The sequence below is a fragment of the Euphorbia lathyris genome, chromosome 10, assembly GCF_963576675.1.
Source record: "Euphorbia lathyris chromosome 10, ddEupLath1.1, whole genome shotgun sequence".
Taxonomy (NCBI): Eukaryota; Viridiplantae; Streptophyta; class Magnoliopsida; order Malpighiales; family Euphorbiaceae; genus Euphorbia; species Euphorbia lathyris.
The window spans coordinates 41,817,971-41,835,574 of NC_088919.1; the positions used below are offsets into that span (position 1 = coordinate 41,817,971).

Consider the following 17,604-nt stretch of genomic DNA (forward strand, 5'->3'; position numbering starts at 1 on the left):
GTGATTCATGATGGTCCTTGGATGGTGCAAGGCCACTACCTGACTGTTCGTACTTGGTCTCCGAATTTCATTCCGTCTGAGGCAACGGTTAATTCTACGCTTGTTTGGGCTAGATTTCCAGAACTTCCACTTCAATATTATGATGAGGATTGTCTAATGTTGATAGGGAACTCGTTTGGGAAAGCAATTAGAGTGGATAAGAATACTGCTGGCAAGGCTCGGGGAAAATTTGCGAGGGTGGGTGTCGAAATTGATCTCTGTCAACCTTAGTAGCTCAATTTCAGTTGAATGGAGGATCCTATCGCATTGAATATGAGGGGTTGTATGTGGCTTGCACCAACTGTGGACGTTATGGTCATGCCAGGGAGGGCTGTCCTAACCCGGGAATCTTGAGGCTTGTGGTGCCTACCTTTGAGAATCCTTCAAGCTCTGATGCGACTGCTGCAATTGGTGTGATAGATTCAACTATGGCTGCTAATGGAACTGCTACGGATGGCAGCCCTGTGCCCCCTGAATCTGGCACTAAGATGACAACATTAAAATCACCAAGTTATGGTGACTGGATGATCGTCCTAAAGCGGAAATATAATCCCCGAGTTGTGAAGACGGTAGCTGAGCCCGAGTCATCCTCCGCCCCTGTCAATGATAAACAAAAGTCTCCTGGGCAGTTTCAGTATAAGACAACGACTCTTAGGGAGATAAAAAATAAAGGGGTTGTTTCGAGCCCCAGAACTTCATGTAATGACTTTATTTTTTGCTCTCCCAAGTCTAGTGGGGTGGCTGCTCCGAAACCTTCTTTTAATGGACCACCTAGATTTCGTGACCTTAGCTCCCATAATGTCTTTGGAGACCTTTGTGATAACGTCTAGGACGCCTTAATGGACATTGTGAAAGCCCATAAAGGTAAAGAGAATCATTGAGTCATAACTGACTCCCCGGGACGAAGCAAAAAAAGCAGAGTTGGTTTCATTTCATTAGAACCCCTTTCTTCCCGTGATCTGAACGTGTCTATAAGTGAAGGAGGACAACCCTCTGTGATACGAGAGCTATAGCTTTCTTCTCCTTTTGCATTTATTGCCTTGATGATTATCTCCTGGAATTGCTTTAGAGCCAGTGGTAATGAGTTTCACCGGGCTCTTCGTCATTTGATATCTATGAATAAACCCGATATTCTCACGCTTCTTGAAACTCGGCTTCCCTCTTCACGGGCTGAGGAGTTGAGACGAAAGTTGAATTTTTCAAGCGTGGATGTTGTTGATACTGAGGGCTTTAGTGGTGGAATCTAGCTGTTTTGGAACTCTGAGAAGTTTAATGTCACCGTCATTTCAAAAAATAGACAATTCCTTCATACTCATATTACTTGTGTCGGAGGGCAGCTGCATGATCAATCCTTTTTTGCTACTTTTGTGTATATTAGGCCTCAAATGGCTTTCAAACGTTTATTCGTGGCTGATATGTTAGCTTTAAAAGCTAATGTGATGGGTCTGTGGATTGCTATTGGTGATTTCAACTGTATTAAGTCCATGGATGAGAAACAGGGGGGCTCTCCCAGCACCATTGATCGGTGTGCTTTCTTCTCGAACTAGATCAATAACATGAACTTTGTGGATTTGGGCTTCACTGGTCCATGCTTTACTTGGTCAAGGGGTTCTGATCCTCGCACCCGTATTGCTTGTTGCCTTGACCGTGCCTTATGTGACATCACCTTTCGAAGACTGTTCCCTAATGCTGTGGTTCGACATCTTCCTAGAAATCGCTCGGATCATGCTCCTATTACAGTCAGGTTAGGTTCTAACACCATGTGCCCTAATAATAAACCTTTCAGATTTGAAGCGACTTGGCTCAATCATGATCAGTTCATTTCTTTCTTCCATGATACATGGGATAAGTCGGGCAATATTGATGTTAACCTTCAAAATCTCATTCCATCTCTGAGAAATTGGAATAACAACATTTTTGGAAATATTTTTTCGAAGAAAAGGAGCCTGCTGCATCGGCTTGAGGGAGTGCAACGCTGCCTAAGTACTCGTGTCATAGGGGGGCTGATCCATCTTGAAGCTAAACTTATGGGGGAGCTCGATAGTGTTCTTTTACATGAAGAGATGCACTGGTATCAGAAATCTAGGGTGAAGTGGTTATGCTTTGGGGATAAAAATACGTCCTTCTTCCACACTACCACTCTTATCCAGCGGCGGAGAAACAAAATTGAAGGGCTTAGAAATGAGTCAGGTGTCTGGATTTGGGAAGCTTCAACAGTAAAAAAAAGGTCTATGATTACTTCACTCATTTGTATTCTGAAGATCTGCATATTAGAAGCAGGTTAGTTACTTGTTGCACTTTCCCCACCCTCCCTAGTGGCTCCAATGTTGTACTCTCTCGAGTTTTTACTTCAATTGAAATTCGAACTGCCCTTTTCGACATGGGTCCCTTTAAGGCTCCTGGTCCTGACGGCTTTCAGGCAGGTTTTTTCCAACATTTGTGGGCTCAAGTGGGGAACCAATTTTGTGATGCTGTCCTCCATGCCCTTACTTCAGGGGTTATTCCGACTGGGTGGAATAATACGTTTCTGACTGTGATTCCTAAAATTGCTAATCCCGAGATGGTCTCTCAATTTAGGCCAATTAGCCTTTGTAATGTTCTGTACAAGACAGTCACTAAATGTATTGTTAATAGGTTGAAGCCCTACCTCCGTACAATTATCAGTCCTATGCAAAGTAGCTTCATCCCGGGTCGCCAGATCTTTGACAACATCATCCTCCTTCAGGAGGTTTTGCATTCGTTTAAAAAGAAGAAGGGTCGGAAAGGCCTAATGGTTATGAAGCTCGACCTTGAAAAGGCATATGACAGAATCTCTTGGACTTTTCTTAGAGAAACTTTGATTTTGGTTGGGTTAGAGGACCATCTTGTGAATCTTGTTATGAACTGTGTCTCGGGTTCAAACATGAGAGTCCTATGGAATGGCGAACAGCTCCAGAATTTTACTCCGACTCGAGGTCTTCGACAGGGAGACCCACTGTCTCCCTATCTTTTTGTTATCTGTCTTGAAAAGCTCAATCACCTTATCTCGGATGCCATAATGAATGATGCTTGGAAGCCTATTCGTCTTTCTAGAGGTGACCCGTTGTTGAGTCACATCTTTTTTGCTGATGATATTGTGCTCATGTCCGAAGCTAGTATGAACCAAGCTGTGGTTATTCGAGATGTTCTCCACCGTTTTTGTGATAGCTTGGGGCAAAAAGTAAGCCCTCAAAAGTCAAGAGTCTTCTTCTCTGCTAATGTTTCGGATGTGTCTAGTCGGGGTATTTGTGATTTACTTGGCTTTACTCAAACAAACAATCTCGGTATGTATTTGGGAATGCCTCTCCTGCACAAAAGAGTCTCAAAAGAAACCTACAAGCATGTAATTGACAGAGTTCATGCTAATCTTGCAGGGTGGAAAGAAAAATGCTTGAACTTTGTTGGCCGCCTCACCCTTGTGAAATCGGTCATTTCTGCTTGAACTTTGCTGGCCGCTTCTTCCTAAAAGTATTTGCAACAGGATTGATGCGTGCAATAGAGGTTTTCTTTGGGGTTCTCATGCTAGCGACCATCGGATCCACTTGGTTAAATGGGGGTCGGTTTGCAGGAAAAAGATTGAGGGTGGCTTGGGTATTCGAAATATGCGCTCCTACAATCTTGCTATGATAGCCAAACTCGGTTGGCAGATTCTGATTGATAGTGATTCTTTATGGACTCAGACTTTACGTGCAAAATATTATGGCCAAAGGAAGGGGCTCGACATATTCCAAGCTAATACCACTCATTCGGCTACCTGGAAGAGCATAGTTGCGGGTAGCTGTGTTCTCTCAAAAGGGATTGGGCGTATTGTTTTTAACGGTAAAGACACGATGTTTTGGACCGATGCTTGGTGTAAGAGTACGCCGCTGGCCCATGATGTTGTTACTCCTCTTCCTAGTAACTTGCTTGCTGCTTTTGTTCTGGATTATTGGGATGCAGGGAAAAATGCGTGGATCTGGTCAGCTTTCCATCCCTACCTAAACGCTTCGACCATCCTTCGTGTTGCTGCTTTTGTTGTGTGTCCGGACAGCCCTATTGCCGATTGCTGGTTCTGGCCCCATAATTCCTCTGGTCTTTATTCTGTCAGCTCGGGTTACTCGATGATTAGAGATCAAGCTGCTGCCACCCCTCGATTGATTTGGCCAGCGATTTGGAAATTGCATATTCCTGAGAAAATCAAATGCTTCATGTGGCAAATTAGCAATAATGTTATTCTTTGCAATGCTAATAGAGTTCGACGGCACCTCTCCGATGATGACTGCTGCCCCCGCTGTCGTGAGTTAGAAAGTATTCTCCACCTTCTCCGTGATTGCTTTATTGCTCGTCACTTTTGGACAGGTGCAGTTCTGATTCATCTTCAGCCCAGTTTTTACACTGCAGACTTTGACTCTTGGCTTACAGCCAATCTGACCTGCAATGCCTCATTCAAAAATGTCCATTGGTCCTCCTTCTTTGCGTTCGCCATTTGGTGGATATGGAAGTGGCGCAATGATTTCGTGTTTACAGGTTCCTGCAAGATGGCTTATTCTATCAATTTGGTTGCTCAGTTTGCCGAGGAATTTGTTCGAGCCCACAAGTTAATCAATGTGGGTTCAGTCATGGTGCCACGTCTAATCTGGATCTCGTGGGAACCCCCAATTTATGGGTGGTTGAAACTTAATACTGACGGTGCTTGCAAAGGCAACCCGGGCTTGGCCTCGGCTGGGGGGCTGATTAGAGATGAAAAAGGGCTATGGTGTGGCGGATTTGGAGCTAACATTAGGTACTGTACTTCTGTGATGGCTGAACTGTGGGGGTTGTATCTTTGACTGTTGTTAGCTTGGAAGAAAGGCTTTAAAAAAGTTATTGTGGAATTAGATTCGAAAATTGTCTTGAGTTTCATGCTTAATCATGTTTCCTTACTCCACCCTTTGGCTTGGCTCATCCAACATTGTTATAACATTCGAGATAGAGATTGGGATATTCGTTTTGTTCATGTGTACAGAGAAGGTAACAGAGCCGCGGACTGGCTGGCGAACTTCGCAGGTTCTCGTCCTTTGGGTCACCATAAGTTTGGTGTGCCTCCTGCAGGCCTCCAGGGAATCCTCTTAGATGATCACAGAGGGGCTCAACTTAGCCGAACTGTTAGATTGTAACTGCTCTGTTTTTGTTTTTTTTCTTTCTTGTTTTCCTCTGTTTTCTGGGCTTTTAGCTCTCTTAGTCAACCAAAAAAAACAGAAAATAAAGTCCTATTTTTACTTTTTGCTGTACAGTTGATATGCCTTATTTCTATTTGGGAAAGCATGAATAGTGTTTGTCGTTTCATAAGTTTTTTTTTTGGGTTTATTGAATTCAAATTTTATATTTAGCTTTATAGAATTCAACGTGTTGGACTCTATAGAACCCAATATGTTCGAGTTTATGATCTCATTGTATTTGGTTTTTATAATACGCAGTTTTATAGCTTTTGTTACATTTTGTTTTTTAATATCCCATTCCATTCTAATTTATTAGAAATGGCTCATTCATTATGTTCAGATTTATAGATTTATGTTCACAATATGAATTATTAGGTGTTTTATATATCTTAAGTTGCATAATTGATGCAATATTGATCAACCTTGAAAAGTTTAATCATATTTGAATGAGGTTTTTGATAACAACTTATGCCCACGGATGGTAGTTTGAACAGATGGGTTCGATCGGAAGAGGGTAAATTTGTCTGTAACGTTGATGCTGGTTTATTCAGTGAAGGGAATTTCTGTTCGTTCGGCTTGCTGGTACGTAATCATCAGGGTGATTGTTCCTATGCTTGTCATGGAAAACTTGAAGGTTATTTTGAGCCTGCTGTGGCGGAAGCAATGGTGGTAAAGAAGGCTTTGTCCTAGTTGAAATGGAGCAGCTGTAGGAATGTCGATATTCGTACTGACTGTTTGGCGGTTGTACAGACCATTAATCACCGGTCTCAAAATTGTTCATATTTGTCTGATATCATTGGTGATTGTTTAGCTTTAATTCATGAGATAGGTAATGTTACTGTCTCATTTGTTAAACGTTCAGCGAACTGTGCGGCTCATAGTCTTGCTAGAGCGGTTAGTTTTTCGTCTGTTCATAGTGAGTGGTTTGACACTCCTCCGTTTTTGTTTTCAATTCTTTTAGCTGATTCTAGCCAATAAAGCTTTCGGTTTATTCAAAAAAAAAAGAAAAAAGTAAAATAATTTATTCTATACCAAAAGGATTCTCCTATTTCTATTTTAGAATTTATGAATTCTTTTCCGGTTATGATTCCTTCATAATGAAGATTAATTTTATCCTAATTAATACTACTCGGTTAATTTAATTCTCATGATCTCTACTAGGCCGATTTTATTATTAGAGTTTGGACTCAATTTTGGAGAACTCACACATCCAGCCTAAAAAAATAAGTACTAATCAAATATATAAAAAGTCTTAAACCTTGAAAGTATGTAACACCCTGGTCCAATACCATGTAGATATTGTCCGCTCTGCCTCAATTCCAACACATTGGGCTTCTCGGCTTTAAAACGCGTCTGCATCTATTGGATTCACATCTTACTAATAAGCCCCAATCATTTCCTCTCCATTTCCGATGTGGGATTCAGTTCATTCATGTCCCCATCGTCATCCCTTAGGGCCGCTCCTTGCTCAGGCCTTCTACCCCGGCGCCACCCACTCCGGATCGGGTCGTTACAAAGTATGTGGATCATAATTAGTATTTATAGGTAGAGATTAAAGATTTAAGAATAGATTAGATTAAAATAATTCTTTGTGTTAATTCTTATGATCTCTAGATTGACTTTATAGTTAGAGTGTGTTTTCGTTTATTAATTGAGTTATTAATCTTTCAAATGAATATAGATCAATTATTTTTAAACACATTAAATCATTGATCAATTATTATTTTAATACATTAACCTTTTAATTGTTGAAATATAAATGATTAGAAGTTTAATAATTGAGCAATACCCTAACCCCCTTAATATATCTCTAATCATGGTCTCTTTCTCCCTCTCTGTAACTGCTTGCCGGTAGAGGGTTGTTGTCCGTTCTGGTCTGTGCTCTTGTAGTCATTTTTTATTTCATTTCTTGTTGATGGCGAGTTCGAGTTTGGAAGGTTTGCTGGAAAAGGTTCAATTGTCTGATAGGGAAGATGTCTTAGTTGATTTGGAACAATCACCAGTATTGGAAGTGGAGAATACGTCCAGTCACTATCTGGTTGGGAAGGTCTCACATCTAAGCCACTTAATCTGAAAGGTATGGCATTTACGTTTACAATTGCGTGGAAAGTGAAGGATTTTCAATTGAAGGATGTTGGAAATAATTTATTTGTCTGTGAATTTTCAACTGTGCGGGATTTGAAGAAAGTTCAAAGAGGATCACCATGGCACTTTGAGAGACAATTAGTTATCTTAAAGGAATTAGATGGTGATGAACAATTGTCTGATGTCTCTATGGATGTTTGTGATTTCTGGATTCAGATTTTTAATCTTCCTTTGAATCGACATGATGTTGGTTCCATTAAAGCAGTTGCATCTTGTGTTGGTTTGGTCCTGGAGTTGGATAGTGAGGATGTTGGGGTATGGAGTAGTTTTGTACGTGCTCGTGTTCGATTGAAAGTGGATAAGCCTTTGATCAGAGGGGTGAAGGTTAGAAATGGGAAAGGTGTAATTGTTTGGGTTTCTTTCAAATATGAGAAACTTCCGAATTTTTGTTACTGGTGCGGATGTCTGGGCCATGGATTTGATGAGTGTCAGGATGCTCCGGAGGAGACTAATGATGTCGAATGGCCTTTTGGACAGAAATTAAGGGCGTCCCCTTTCCGAATTAAGAAAGTTAAGGTGGATTCGAGTTGTAATATTGTGACAGATCACCCATTGGATAGAAAGGGTCCATGTCGAAAGTTGAATTATGTTTTGCAGAAGGATGGTGAGGTTATACCCTCCCGTAATGAATGTTTGGTGGAGCAATTATCTTTAAAGAATAAGGAGCGAGCGAATATTTGTACAAGTAAAGAGAATTGTGCTATCCAAAGTAATGGTGCTGGACAGACTAACTCTTCTTTGGAGGATGGAACTGGTGGTGGTGCTGGTATTATTACAGGAGCTGCTGTTTTGACTCCTAGTAAAAACAAATTTAGTGGAAAGGCTGGTGTTGGTGTTTTTTTGGATGATGTTAATTCAAGTGCAATGGACGGGGCGACAGTTACTGGTTTAACAAATGATTACAATTTAATGTCTTTCGTGGGTGCTGCTAGTCACGAGTGTGAGAAAGATATTAATAAAAGCTGCAGTGAGAATTTAGATAAAGTGAATAAAGTTGTTGAGCCAGAAATTTCAATGCCTGGCGGCTCAGAAGTGGTACACAATGAAAATAATCAAGTGACAAAGCATGTTAGTTCGTTGGTAGAATCTCCAAGGTTAATTTTGGATGGTTTTTCAGTACCAAGGGCTCTTGTTAATTCAGTGGCAATTTCTGCAGGTAATATCAGTATTGATAAATTGGGTTCAGTCAGGAAACACAATGCTGTTTCATCAAAGGGTCGTTGGAAATCTTTAGCTCGTGCTCCTGCTATGAAAGTGTTGTCAGATGCTTCTATTTTGTCTAAGGGACTCTCTCATGTGTGCGGGAAAAGGAAAGAATTAAATCAAATAGATGTACAAGAGATGGTTTGTGATGATGCTGGGCCGGGGAAGAAGGTTTGTATTCAACCTTGTTTATCAGATACAAATTTAACGGCGAAGGCTGTTGATCAGCCTCGCCGAGCATTATGAAAATCTTTAGTTGGAACGTTCGGGGCCTGGGCAATCCTCGGACGGTCCGTGCTTTGACTCGCTTTATTAGGAGTCATTGTCCTGATGTGATTTTTCTAATGGAAACTCGGCTACATGGGAGTATTGAGGGGTTACGCCGGAGTTTTGTTGGTTATCAATTATTTAAAGTTGATTCGATTGGTAGGTCGGGGGGGTTAATTCTGATGTGGAAAGATGAGCTGATGTTGCAAATTTTGGGGTATTGTATTCATTGTATTCATTTTGGAGTGGAAAATAAGGAGGGGAGGTTATTTTGGAGAGGAACAAGGGTTTATGGTTGGCCTGAATCATCCAATAAGGTTCGTACATGGAATATGCTCAGGGATATTCATATCCGTGAGAATTTACCGTGGGTTTGTTTTGGTGATTTCAACGAAGTTATGTATTCCAAGGAGAAGGAGGGTGGTTCTTCGGACAATTATCATGCTATGGAATCTTTCAGGAATTGTTTGGATAATTGTGATTTATTTGACTTAAGATCTTCAGGAAGTTGTTTCACTTGGTCTAATGGTAAGCGAGGGCATTCACGAATTTGGGAGAGATTAGATTGGGCTATCTGCCAGGTTAGTTGGGAGATTCTGTTTCCAAAATCTATGGTATCAGTCTTAGCAAGAGTCTCTTCGGATCATTCACCTATTTTATTAGATACTGAAGGTGTACATAATGTTAAGCAACGTCCTTTTCGGTTTGAGAATATGTGGATTCGGGATCCAAGTTGCCGTGATGCTATTCAATCAGTGTGGTCTTCAGAATCCGGGGCTCAATTGAATGTTTGTGAGAAATTGAAGCTTTGTGGAGTTTCTCTAAAGCATTGGAATAAATCTAGCTTTGGCCACATTGGGTTCAAACTGAAAAAATTAACAAAGGAGTTGTAAGATGTTGAGCGTGGTGTAATGACAGTTGATAAGGATATAGTAAGGGCGAGAATTGAGAGGGAGATTATTCAGTTACAGGAGGATGAGGAGATTATGTGGAAGCAGAGATCACGAGTTTCTTGGCTTCGGGAGGGGGATAGAAACACCAAGTTCTTTCATTCTAAAGCTAATGTTAGGCGAAGAGTGAATTGTATTACACGATTACGAGATAATGATGGTGCGTGGCATGATAAGGAGGATGAGATTGAGAATATAGTTGTTTCCTACTTCACAGAGCTATTTTCTACATCAGGTCCAATCTCTAGTTCCACTATTCTGAATTCTGTTGATAGACATCTTCCAAGTGCTGAAGTTGAATCATTGCAGGCACCTTTTGTTGCTGAGGAGGTTTTAGTGGCATTGAAACAAACAGATGGATCTAAGGCTCCAGGTCCTGATGGTATGTCTGGTTTGTTTTTTAAAAACTATTGGGATGTAGTTGGTAATCAGATTGTTGCTCTGGTACTTGATGTGCTAAATGGTGCCCCTTTCCCTTCCTCTTTAAATCATACATTCGTTACCCTTATCCCAAAGGTTAAAAATCCTGGTACTTTAAAAGATCTCCGTCCTATTAGCCTTTGCAATGTTGTTTATAAGTTAATTTCAAAAACATTAGCAAATCGGCTTAAGCATTGCTTGCATTCTATTATCCATCCTTCACAAAGTGCTTTTGTTCCGAACCGTTTGATTACAGATAATGCTTTAATTGCTTTTGAATTATTTCATTCAATGAAGCATCAGATTAATAGCAAAAAGGGTGTTTGTGCTATGAAGTTGGATATGAGTAAGGCTTATGATAGGGTTGAGTGGTGCTTTGTGAAAGATATGATGATAGTTATGGGTTTTCCAATTTGTTGGATCGAATTGATTCAAAGTTGTCTCTCTTCAGTTTCCTTTTCTTTCATTGTAAATGGGGTGCCAAAAGGCTTTGTTAAGCCGAGTAGAGGTCTTCGTCAAGGGGATCCAATTTCACCTTATTTGTTTTTAATTTGTGCGGAAGGGCTATCAGCATTGATTAGGAAATCTAAGAGAAACAGAGCTTTGCATGGTATTCGGGTTAGCAATTCCGGTCCAATTATTTCACATCTTTTCTTCGTAGATGATTCTGTTATCTTTTTCCGAGCTACTACTTCGGAGTGTTCTGTTGTTCGGGGAATTTTGTCTGAGTATGAATCAGCTTCTGGGCAAAGAATAAATTTTGACAAAACTGATATCTCCTTCAGTAAAGGTGTGGATAATGAGAGTCAGACCAGGTGTGCTACATTATTAGGTGTGCGTGTGGTGTAGTGCTTTGAGAAGTATTTGGGGTTACCATCAATTATTGAGCGATCTAAAAAAGCAGTATTTCATTTCCTCAAGGAACGTTTGTTGAAAAGAATTGGTGGATGGCAAGAGAAGTGCTTATCTCGTAGGGGTAAGGAAATATTGATAAAAGCAGTGGCACATGCAATCCCTCAATACATTATGAGTTGTTTTTTGCTTCCAAAAACATTCTGTGATGATTTACAAAAAGTTATGGTTGGGTTTTGGTGGAATTATGATTCTGGGCAAAAACGAATCCATTGGATTAGTTGGGAAAAAATGTGTTTATCAAAGGATGAGGGTGGTTTGGGTTTTAGGAATATTTATGTTTTTACTTGCTCTTCTTGCAAAACAGGTTTGGAGGATGATTAAATTTTCTGATTCTCTGTGTGCCCAAGTCTTTAAGCATAAGTATTTTCCAAGGGTGGGTATAATGGAGGCAAATGTGGGTTTTTATGCAAGTCATGTTTGGAGGAGTCTTTTAAAGGCTAGACAGGTTATTAACGATGGAAGCTGTTGGAGAATTGGCGAGGGAAGAACTGTTAATTTGTTACATTCTCGTTGGATTCCTGATGTTCCGTGTAATCATCCACTCTATCTGTTGAATCCAACTCCATCTCAAAGTGTTTCCTGTTTGATTAATTTTGATGATTTCTGTTGGAAAGAAGAGTTGGTTAATTTCTGTTTTTCTCCGGATGTTGCTGCAGCTATTTTGAAAATTCCTTTGAGTAGAAGAATCATTACTGATTCTTTATTCTGGATTTTTTTTCTAAGAATGGGGAGTATTTAGTGAAGTCGGGCTATAAAGTGGCTAATGGTGCTTTGCAGGTTTACTATTCGTTAGCTGATTCTTCCTTGGGTGCAGATGTTTTTTGGCATTCCTTGTGGAAGGTTAAAGCTCCTTCAAAATTTGTTCACACCGTCTGGAATGCTGCTAAGAATATCTTGCCATGCTTTGGAAACCTTTTGAAAAAAGGTATTAATGTGTGCAGTCGTTGCTGTTTTTGTGGTGCTCAAGCTGAAACTTTGATCCATATTTTCAAGGAATGCCCAAGAACAAAGTCCTATTGGAAACAAGCGAATCTCCTATATCCTGTATATAAGGTTGCAGGTCTTACTTGTTTGGAGTGATTTGATGCTGTTTCGATTTTATTATCACCGGTGGAGTTTGCTTTATTTTGTGGTCTTATTCATTTTATCTGGTTTGAAAGGAATCAGGTTGTACATGGAAAAGAGTGTTTTGGTGAAATAAAAATTGCAGGAATTGTTTGGGATTTGGTTCATGGCTTTGCTGATCTGCGTGAAAGAAGACAAGGTATAAATGGGGTTTTAACAGGTCTTTCTATGAATGAAGCTGGTATTTTAAAAGCAAGAAATTCGAGAAGGGTAGGAAAGGAATTGGTTGGATCATATCAGCATTATGGTTTTCAAAATTTTGGTACAGTGGGTGGTAATGCTACTGTTTGGTCGAAAATGGCAGAAAATACATCTCCTTGGAGATATCATTGAGGTTTCTCGTGCATTTTCCTCCATTGAGTTCATATATGAGAGGCGTCAGGCAAACGTTGTCGCACATAATTTAGCTGTTTGGGCTCGTTCTCTCTCTCATTTGGAAATTCTTATAGAAGATTTCCCTCGTTGTGTTTCTTCTTGTATTTTGAATGATATTGTTTCTCTTGCTTCGTAATACAAGTTCTCGATTATCAAAAAAAAAAAAAAAAAGATTAAAAATTTAAAAATAATTGAGCAATACCTTAATATATTAATTAAAAAAGATGAATCACCTAATCAATACAAAAGGAGTATCTTTTCAAAATTAAAATATAAATAAACTGTACGATTTGATTTGAATTAAATAATAGTAGTAGATCCTTATATTAATATTTTTGAATATAATTCATTTATTATACGATGTGGGTTGGACATTTTATTTTATGTTTATGAGGTGTAGCCAATAAATCCAAGAAAAGCCAAAACTGTACATGACATACGGACTAACAGAAGAAAAAAATTAAAAATAAATCCCATAAAACAAGAAGAGAAACATTTCATTTGAAATCAGCGAAGCAGCCGGAAAGAGAAACCCAACCATCCCTCCTCCCACTCCCCTCCCTAATTTAAATTTCCATTATTTATTCTCATTTATTTTTATTTACAGAAAGGGCAACTCAACTCTAGGGTTTTCACTTGCCTTGTCCCAAAAGAAGACTCTAGAATACAAGAGAGGCGACGACGACGAAGAAGAAAGAAAGACGAAACAGAGATGGCAAAGCCCCGGTGTTACTTGGATATCAGCATAGGCGGAGAGCTTGAAGGAAGGATTGTCATCGAACTCTATAACGACGTCGTTCCTAAAACTGCTGAGAATTTCCGAGCTCTTTGCACCGGTGAGAAAGGCATTGGTCCTCATACTGGCGTTCCTCTTCATTACAAGGTATCCTTCTCTTCTGTTTTCTCTATACATGCATGTGCTTATCTCTTGCTTCTTCTTTTCCGGTGGTAATTTTGTGATTCCTCTTAAGTTGCTCAACTTGTTTATTGTTTGCTTTTGAAATCTCTGAGTACTCATCTTCGCATGTGTGATGTAGTCTGTAGATATTTTCTTTGACTTTATTTTCGCGGTATTCAGTTGGTACTTTTCACAATACTAAGGGGCATTAAGGTCTTTTGGTTTCGAATCTTGTTTCCTGTGTTTTCTCTGATCGTTTTTCTAAAAATGCTTCGGTCGAGAATCGGAATTTGAGAGGAGGTAGTTTTATGTAAGTATTAGTTTGGTGTTGTCTTCGACGACGAGAGCGGTTTGCGTATTTGATGTGAATTTCGAGGAGTAGTCTCTTTGGCCTGATTCGTTGGATTTTGATTTTAGAACTATTCTGTTTGGATTGTGGACCGACCTTCTTACAGGTTACTGATATTTGACTATTTGTTTGTTCTTTAGAATAGAGTAACTAACTCACCTTATGATCTTTCTTTTCATAGAACTGTGGTTATGAGAGGGATTTGAAATAGAATATAGGTTGCGTATGTTGATTTTCCAAAATTTTATTTTCAATTTCAGGGATGTCGATTTCATCGTATTATCAAAGGTTTTATGGTGCAATGTGGAGATATCTCTGCAGGAGATGGTACTGGTGGTGAATCAATTTATGGTTTGAAATTTGAGGATGAGAATTTTGAAGTCAAACATGAAAGGAAGGGAATGTTATCAATGGCCAATTCTGGTGCTGACACAAATGGATCTCAGTTCTTCATTACAACAACCCGGACATCTCATTTGGATGGAAAACATGTTGTGTTTGGGAAGGTTATTAAAGGAATGGGAGTTGTTCGTTCAATTGAGCATGTAGCAATTGGTGATGGAGATACTCCTGCTGTTGATGTTGAGATTGCGGATTGTGGGGAGATTCCAGAGGGGGCTGATGATGGCATATCCAATTTCTTCAAGGATGGTGATATCTATCCTGATTGGCCAGCTGATCTTACTGATACTTCCGTTGAACTTTCTTGGTGGATGGATGCTATGGACTCAATCAAGGGTTTTGGAAATGAGAACTACAAGGTAATGGCTATGATACTGTTATTTGTGTTTGGCATGTTTCGCTGAAGTTAAAATTATAACATGTATTAGGATGCATGAGAATTTAGTAATTAAATTCTTCTTTTTAACAATCTACCAGTAGAAATTGTATACTGTCATTTTCTCAGGCAAAGTGCTTCTGTTCCTTTTTCAATTTTCTTTAGCATCAATGCATTTTTGTAAAGTATTATGTAATTATTGGTTTCAGAAACAAGACTATAAGATGGCTCTTAAAAAGTATCGCAAGGCTCTACGCTATTTGGACATCTGCTGGGAGAAAGATGGGATTGATGAAGGTGATTATTTAAAATTTTCTAAATTTTTTATTCTGCTTTGGTGACTGCTACTGCAGCAATAACTGATTGTGCTTAAATTCAATAATGAATTAATTTTTTCCCTGTGCGATATTACAGAGAAAAGCTCATCTCTGAGGAAGACTAAGTCGCAGATATTCACAAATAGTGCTGTAAGTTTTTTCACCATTTTCTAGATTGTTTTGAGTTCTGATGAATTGGTCTTATTATCAGGAAGGATATATAATTGTAAAAAAAGTGTATCTTAGTCCACTTTGTGTATATGGTGTCAGTGAATTTGCAAGGGAACATTTGTAAAATTTGGTTCAATGAAAAAAAATGAACCTGGCAGTAGTGTGTGATTTATGATGTGATGAAAACACATACTACTTCTCACTGAGATAATCTACTAACACAGTTAAGAAAACAGTTAATATAGTTTTAAAGGTGATTTTGTTCACAATTTTTCTAATATTTTTTTTTGCTTAATGCATTAATATGGGAAATAATTAGTTTAATTTATAAATTCGAATACAATTTAATGATTCTCAATTAGGGTCATATTAGGAACTAAAAATTATACACCTAAGTGGAATGTAAGCTATAATTTGGTCGCATGCAAAAGTACATATGGACTCTCTTTGTGGAAGAGAATATCTAATAATGTCAAAAGTTGGCAACAGCAAAATCTGACAAATATGTATCTGATAATAGCAAAATCTAGCTAGTTATTTTTGTTATTCAAATACGGTTCTACCAAATTGCTGATGTTTTTAGTTCTGGTTATAGGCTTGTAAGTTGAAGTTTGGGGATTTGAAAGGAGCATTATTGGACACTGACTTTGCAATGCGTGAAGGTGAAAACAATGTCAAAGCTTTATTCCGCCAGGGACAGGTTAGCATTCAATGTTACCTTGTTGACAAGGATTTCTGTAATTAGAAGCAAAAGCTCCTGTACATGATTGAAAACACTTGTTTGTTATGGTGTTTTCCCGATCCTAAACAATTGTACTTTATGTTTTAGGCACACATGCTTCTAAATGATATTGATTCTGCTGTTGAAAGCTTCAAGAAGGCATTGCAGTTGGAACCAAATGACGGTTTGCGCTAACTTATTAGATTCGTCAATTAACTATTGCACTAGAGCAAAATGAACGAGTTTAGGTCTCTGATCTAGAATAAATTCAGATCTGAAATTAATTGATTGTTTTTTTGTATTTTCAGCTGGAATAAAGAAAGAGCTTGCAGCTGCTAAAAAGAGGGTATGTATATATATTGAACAATAAGTGTGTGATATGTAGCATAAGTGTTATTTGTGGGGTTAAACTATTAATTCCTTTTGCAGATCAATGATAGGCGCGATCTAGAGAAAAAGCAATATCAAAAGATGTTTCTATAGCACTTTTACTGTTTATTGGTATGTACATTAGCATGTCCAAATTTTTTGAATACACCTTGAAGGTGGGAATGTTTCTTTGATAAAGACCTCGATGCAGGCTGTGCTGCTAATTCCTTTAAATGATCAAAGCTCTAAAATTTCTCACGTCATTTTGTAGCTTGGGGACTCAACTGGTTCAGGCCTTTTTTGTTACAAAATCTAGACTCTGGAGTTAGTAATAAGGTAAGGACATTTTGTCCTTTTAGGCTTATTTCTCTCAGTGTTTTGAAAAAAGATGGATAATTATTTTAATTTACTATCAATGTGGTAGGTTGTGCAGCAATTCAGTATGCAGGTACTGTACTTAAAGTACTTTGCATTATTGAAAATTTAAGCTTTCTGTTAGAATTTCTTTTACATTCAGACAGGATAAAGTAATTTAAATTGGGGGCTGTTATTTTGAACGGATACAGAGTGCTGAAAGTAAATTGAACTTTTTGTGTACATTAGTGCTATGAATAATTAAGAGATAAATAAAGAATTGTTGGATCATGTCTGGTATTGCGTTTTCTGAATGAATACGACTTCTATTATTTTAGATCTGTCAAATTAACCAAATCACTCTGTGCAAGTCCTTAATGATTTCTTGTATTTACCTGCAGGTTTTGTTAGAGGAGGATTAGCAAACTCAACTGTACAAATCGGAGGCTTGAACCAATATGATGTAATAGAGATCTCAGTAGGTTTAGCAAAACTTATAGTTGGCTACTGGTGATTAATTGGATAGATATATGACCTTATCACTATTCATGAAAAGTTGGGTATAAGATAGACTTTTTTTCCCTTCCCACTTGAGGTTTTTTCTTCATCTTAATTGATGATAGGTTAATCACTTTTTGCATCTCTAATCTTTCAGCAATATCATCATTTGCTTAAACATTTATGGGGCATATAATATTTTGATGCTGTTACCTCATTATTTTCTTTGGTTATATCAATTGTCAAAAACATATATTGTCACTGATGAGATACTTCTTACCACTGGTCTGAAAAGTTGAGATCTTGTCAGTCTGATGACGATGTTTATATTGGAAAATTAAGAATGAGTGGTGTTTTTCAGAGAATATAACTGACCAATGAAAAGGGTGTTTTATGCCAGGGTTTCGCAGATAAGGTTATTTTACACAATTTGGATCTGAACGGACACTCGTAATAATATGAATAAAACTGTATTTCAAAAAAAAAAAAAAAAACATAAAACTGAAATCTAATTT

At 38.4% G+C, this 17,604-nt stretch overlaps 1 protein-coding gene across 3 annotated transcripts; it reads left to right on the forward strand.

Annotated features, from left to right (window-relative positions):
- The first annotated feature begins 13,080 nt into the window (after positions 1–13,080).
- LOC136209466 (peptidyl-prolyl cis-trans isomerase CYP40) lies at positions 13,081–17,231 on the forward strand. Of its 3 annotated transcripts, XM_066000937.1 has the most exons (11): positions 13,081–13,517; positions 14,142–14,642; positions 14,869–14,956; positions 15,074–15,126; positions 15,743–15,847; positions 15,977–16,052; positions 16,177–16,214; positions 16,298–16,369; positions 16,509–16,573; positions 16,662–16,685; positions 16,993–17,231. In XM_066000937.1, exons 1-8 carry the CDS (start codon positions 13,347–13,349, stop codon positions 16,349–16,351), a joined length of 1,086 nt encoding a protein of 361 aa, XP_065857009.1. In that variant the 5' UTR covers positions 13,081–13,346; the 3' UTR covers positions 16,352–16,369; positions 16,509–16,573; positions 16,662–16,685; positions 16,993–17,231. The 3 variants fall into 3 exon arrangements, with proteins under 3 accessions (XP_065857009.1, XP_065857011.1, XP_065857008.1); XM_066000939.1 differs by lacking the exon at positions 16,662–16,685 and having other exon boundaries at positions 16,449–16,573; XM_066000936.1 differs by lacking the exon at positions 16,662–16,685 and having other exon boundaries at positions 13,082–13,517.
- Positions 17,232–17,604: the final 373 nt, after the last annotated feature.

Excerpts from the sequence above, each read along its gene's own strand:
- LOC136209466 (XM_066000939.1), top strand. The coding sequence starts at position 13,347 with ATGGCAAAGCCCCGGTGTTACTTGGATATCAGCATAGGCGGAGAGCTT. Across the intron at positions 13,518-14,141 it reads GCGTTCCTCTTCATTACAAG|GGATGTCGATTTCATCGTAT; the intron begins GTATCCTTCTCT and ends TTTCAATTTCAG. Across the intron at positions 14,643-14,868 it reads TTGGAAATGAGAACTACAAG|AAACAAGACTATAAGATGGC; the intron begins GTAATGGCTATG and ends TATTGGTTTCAG.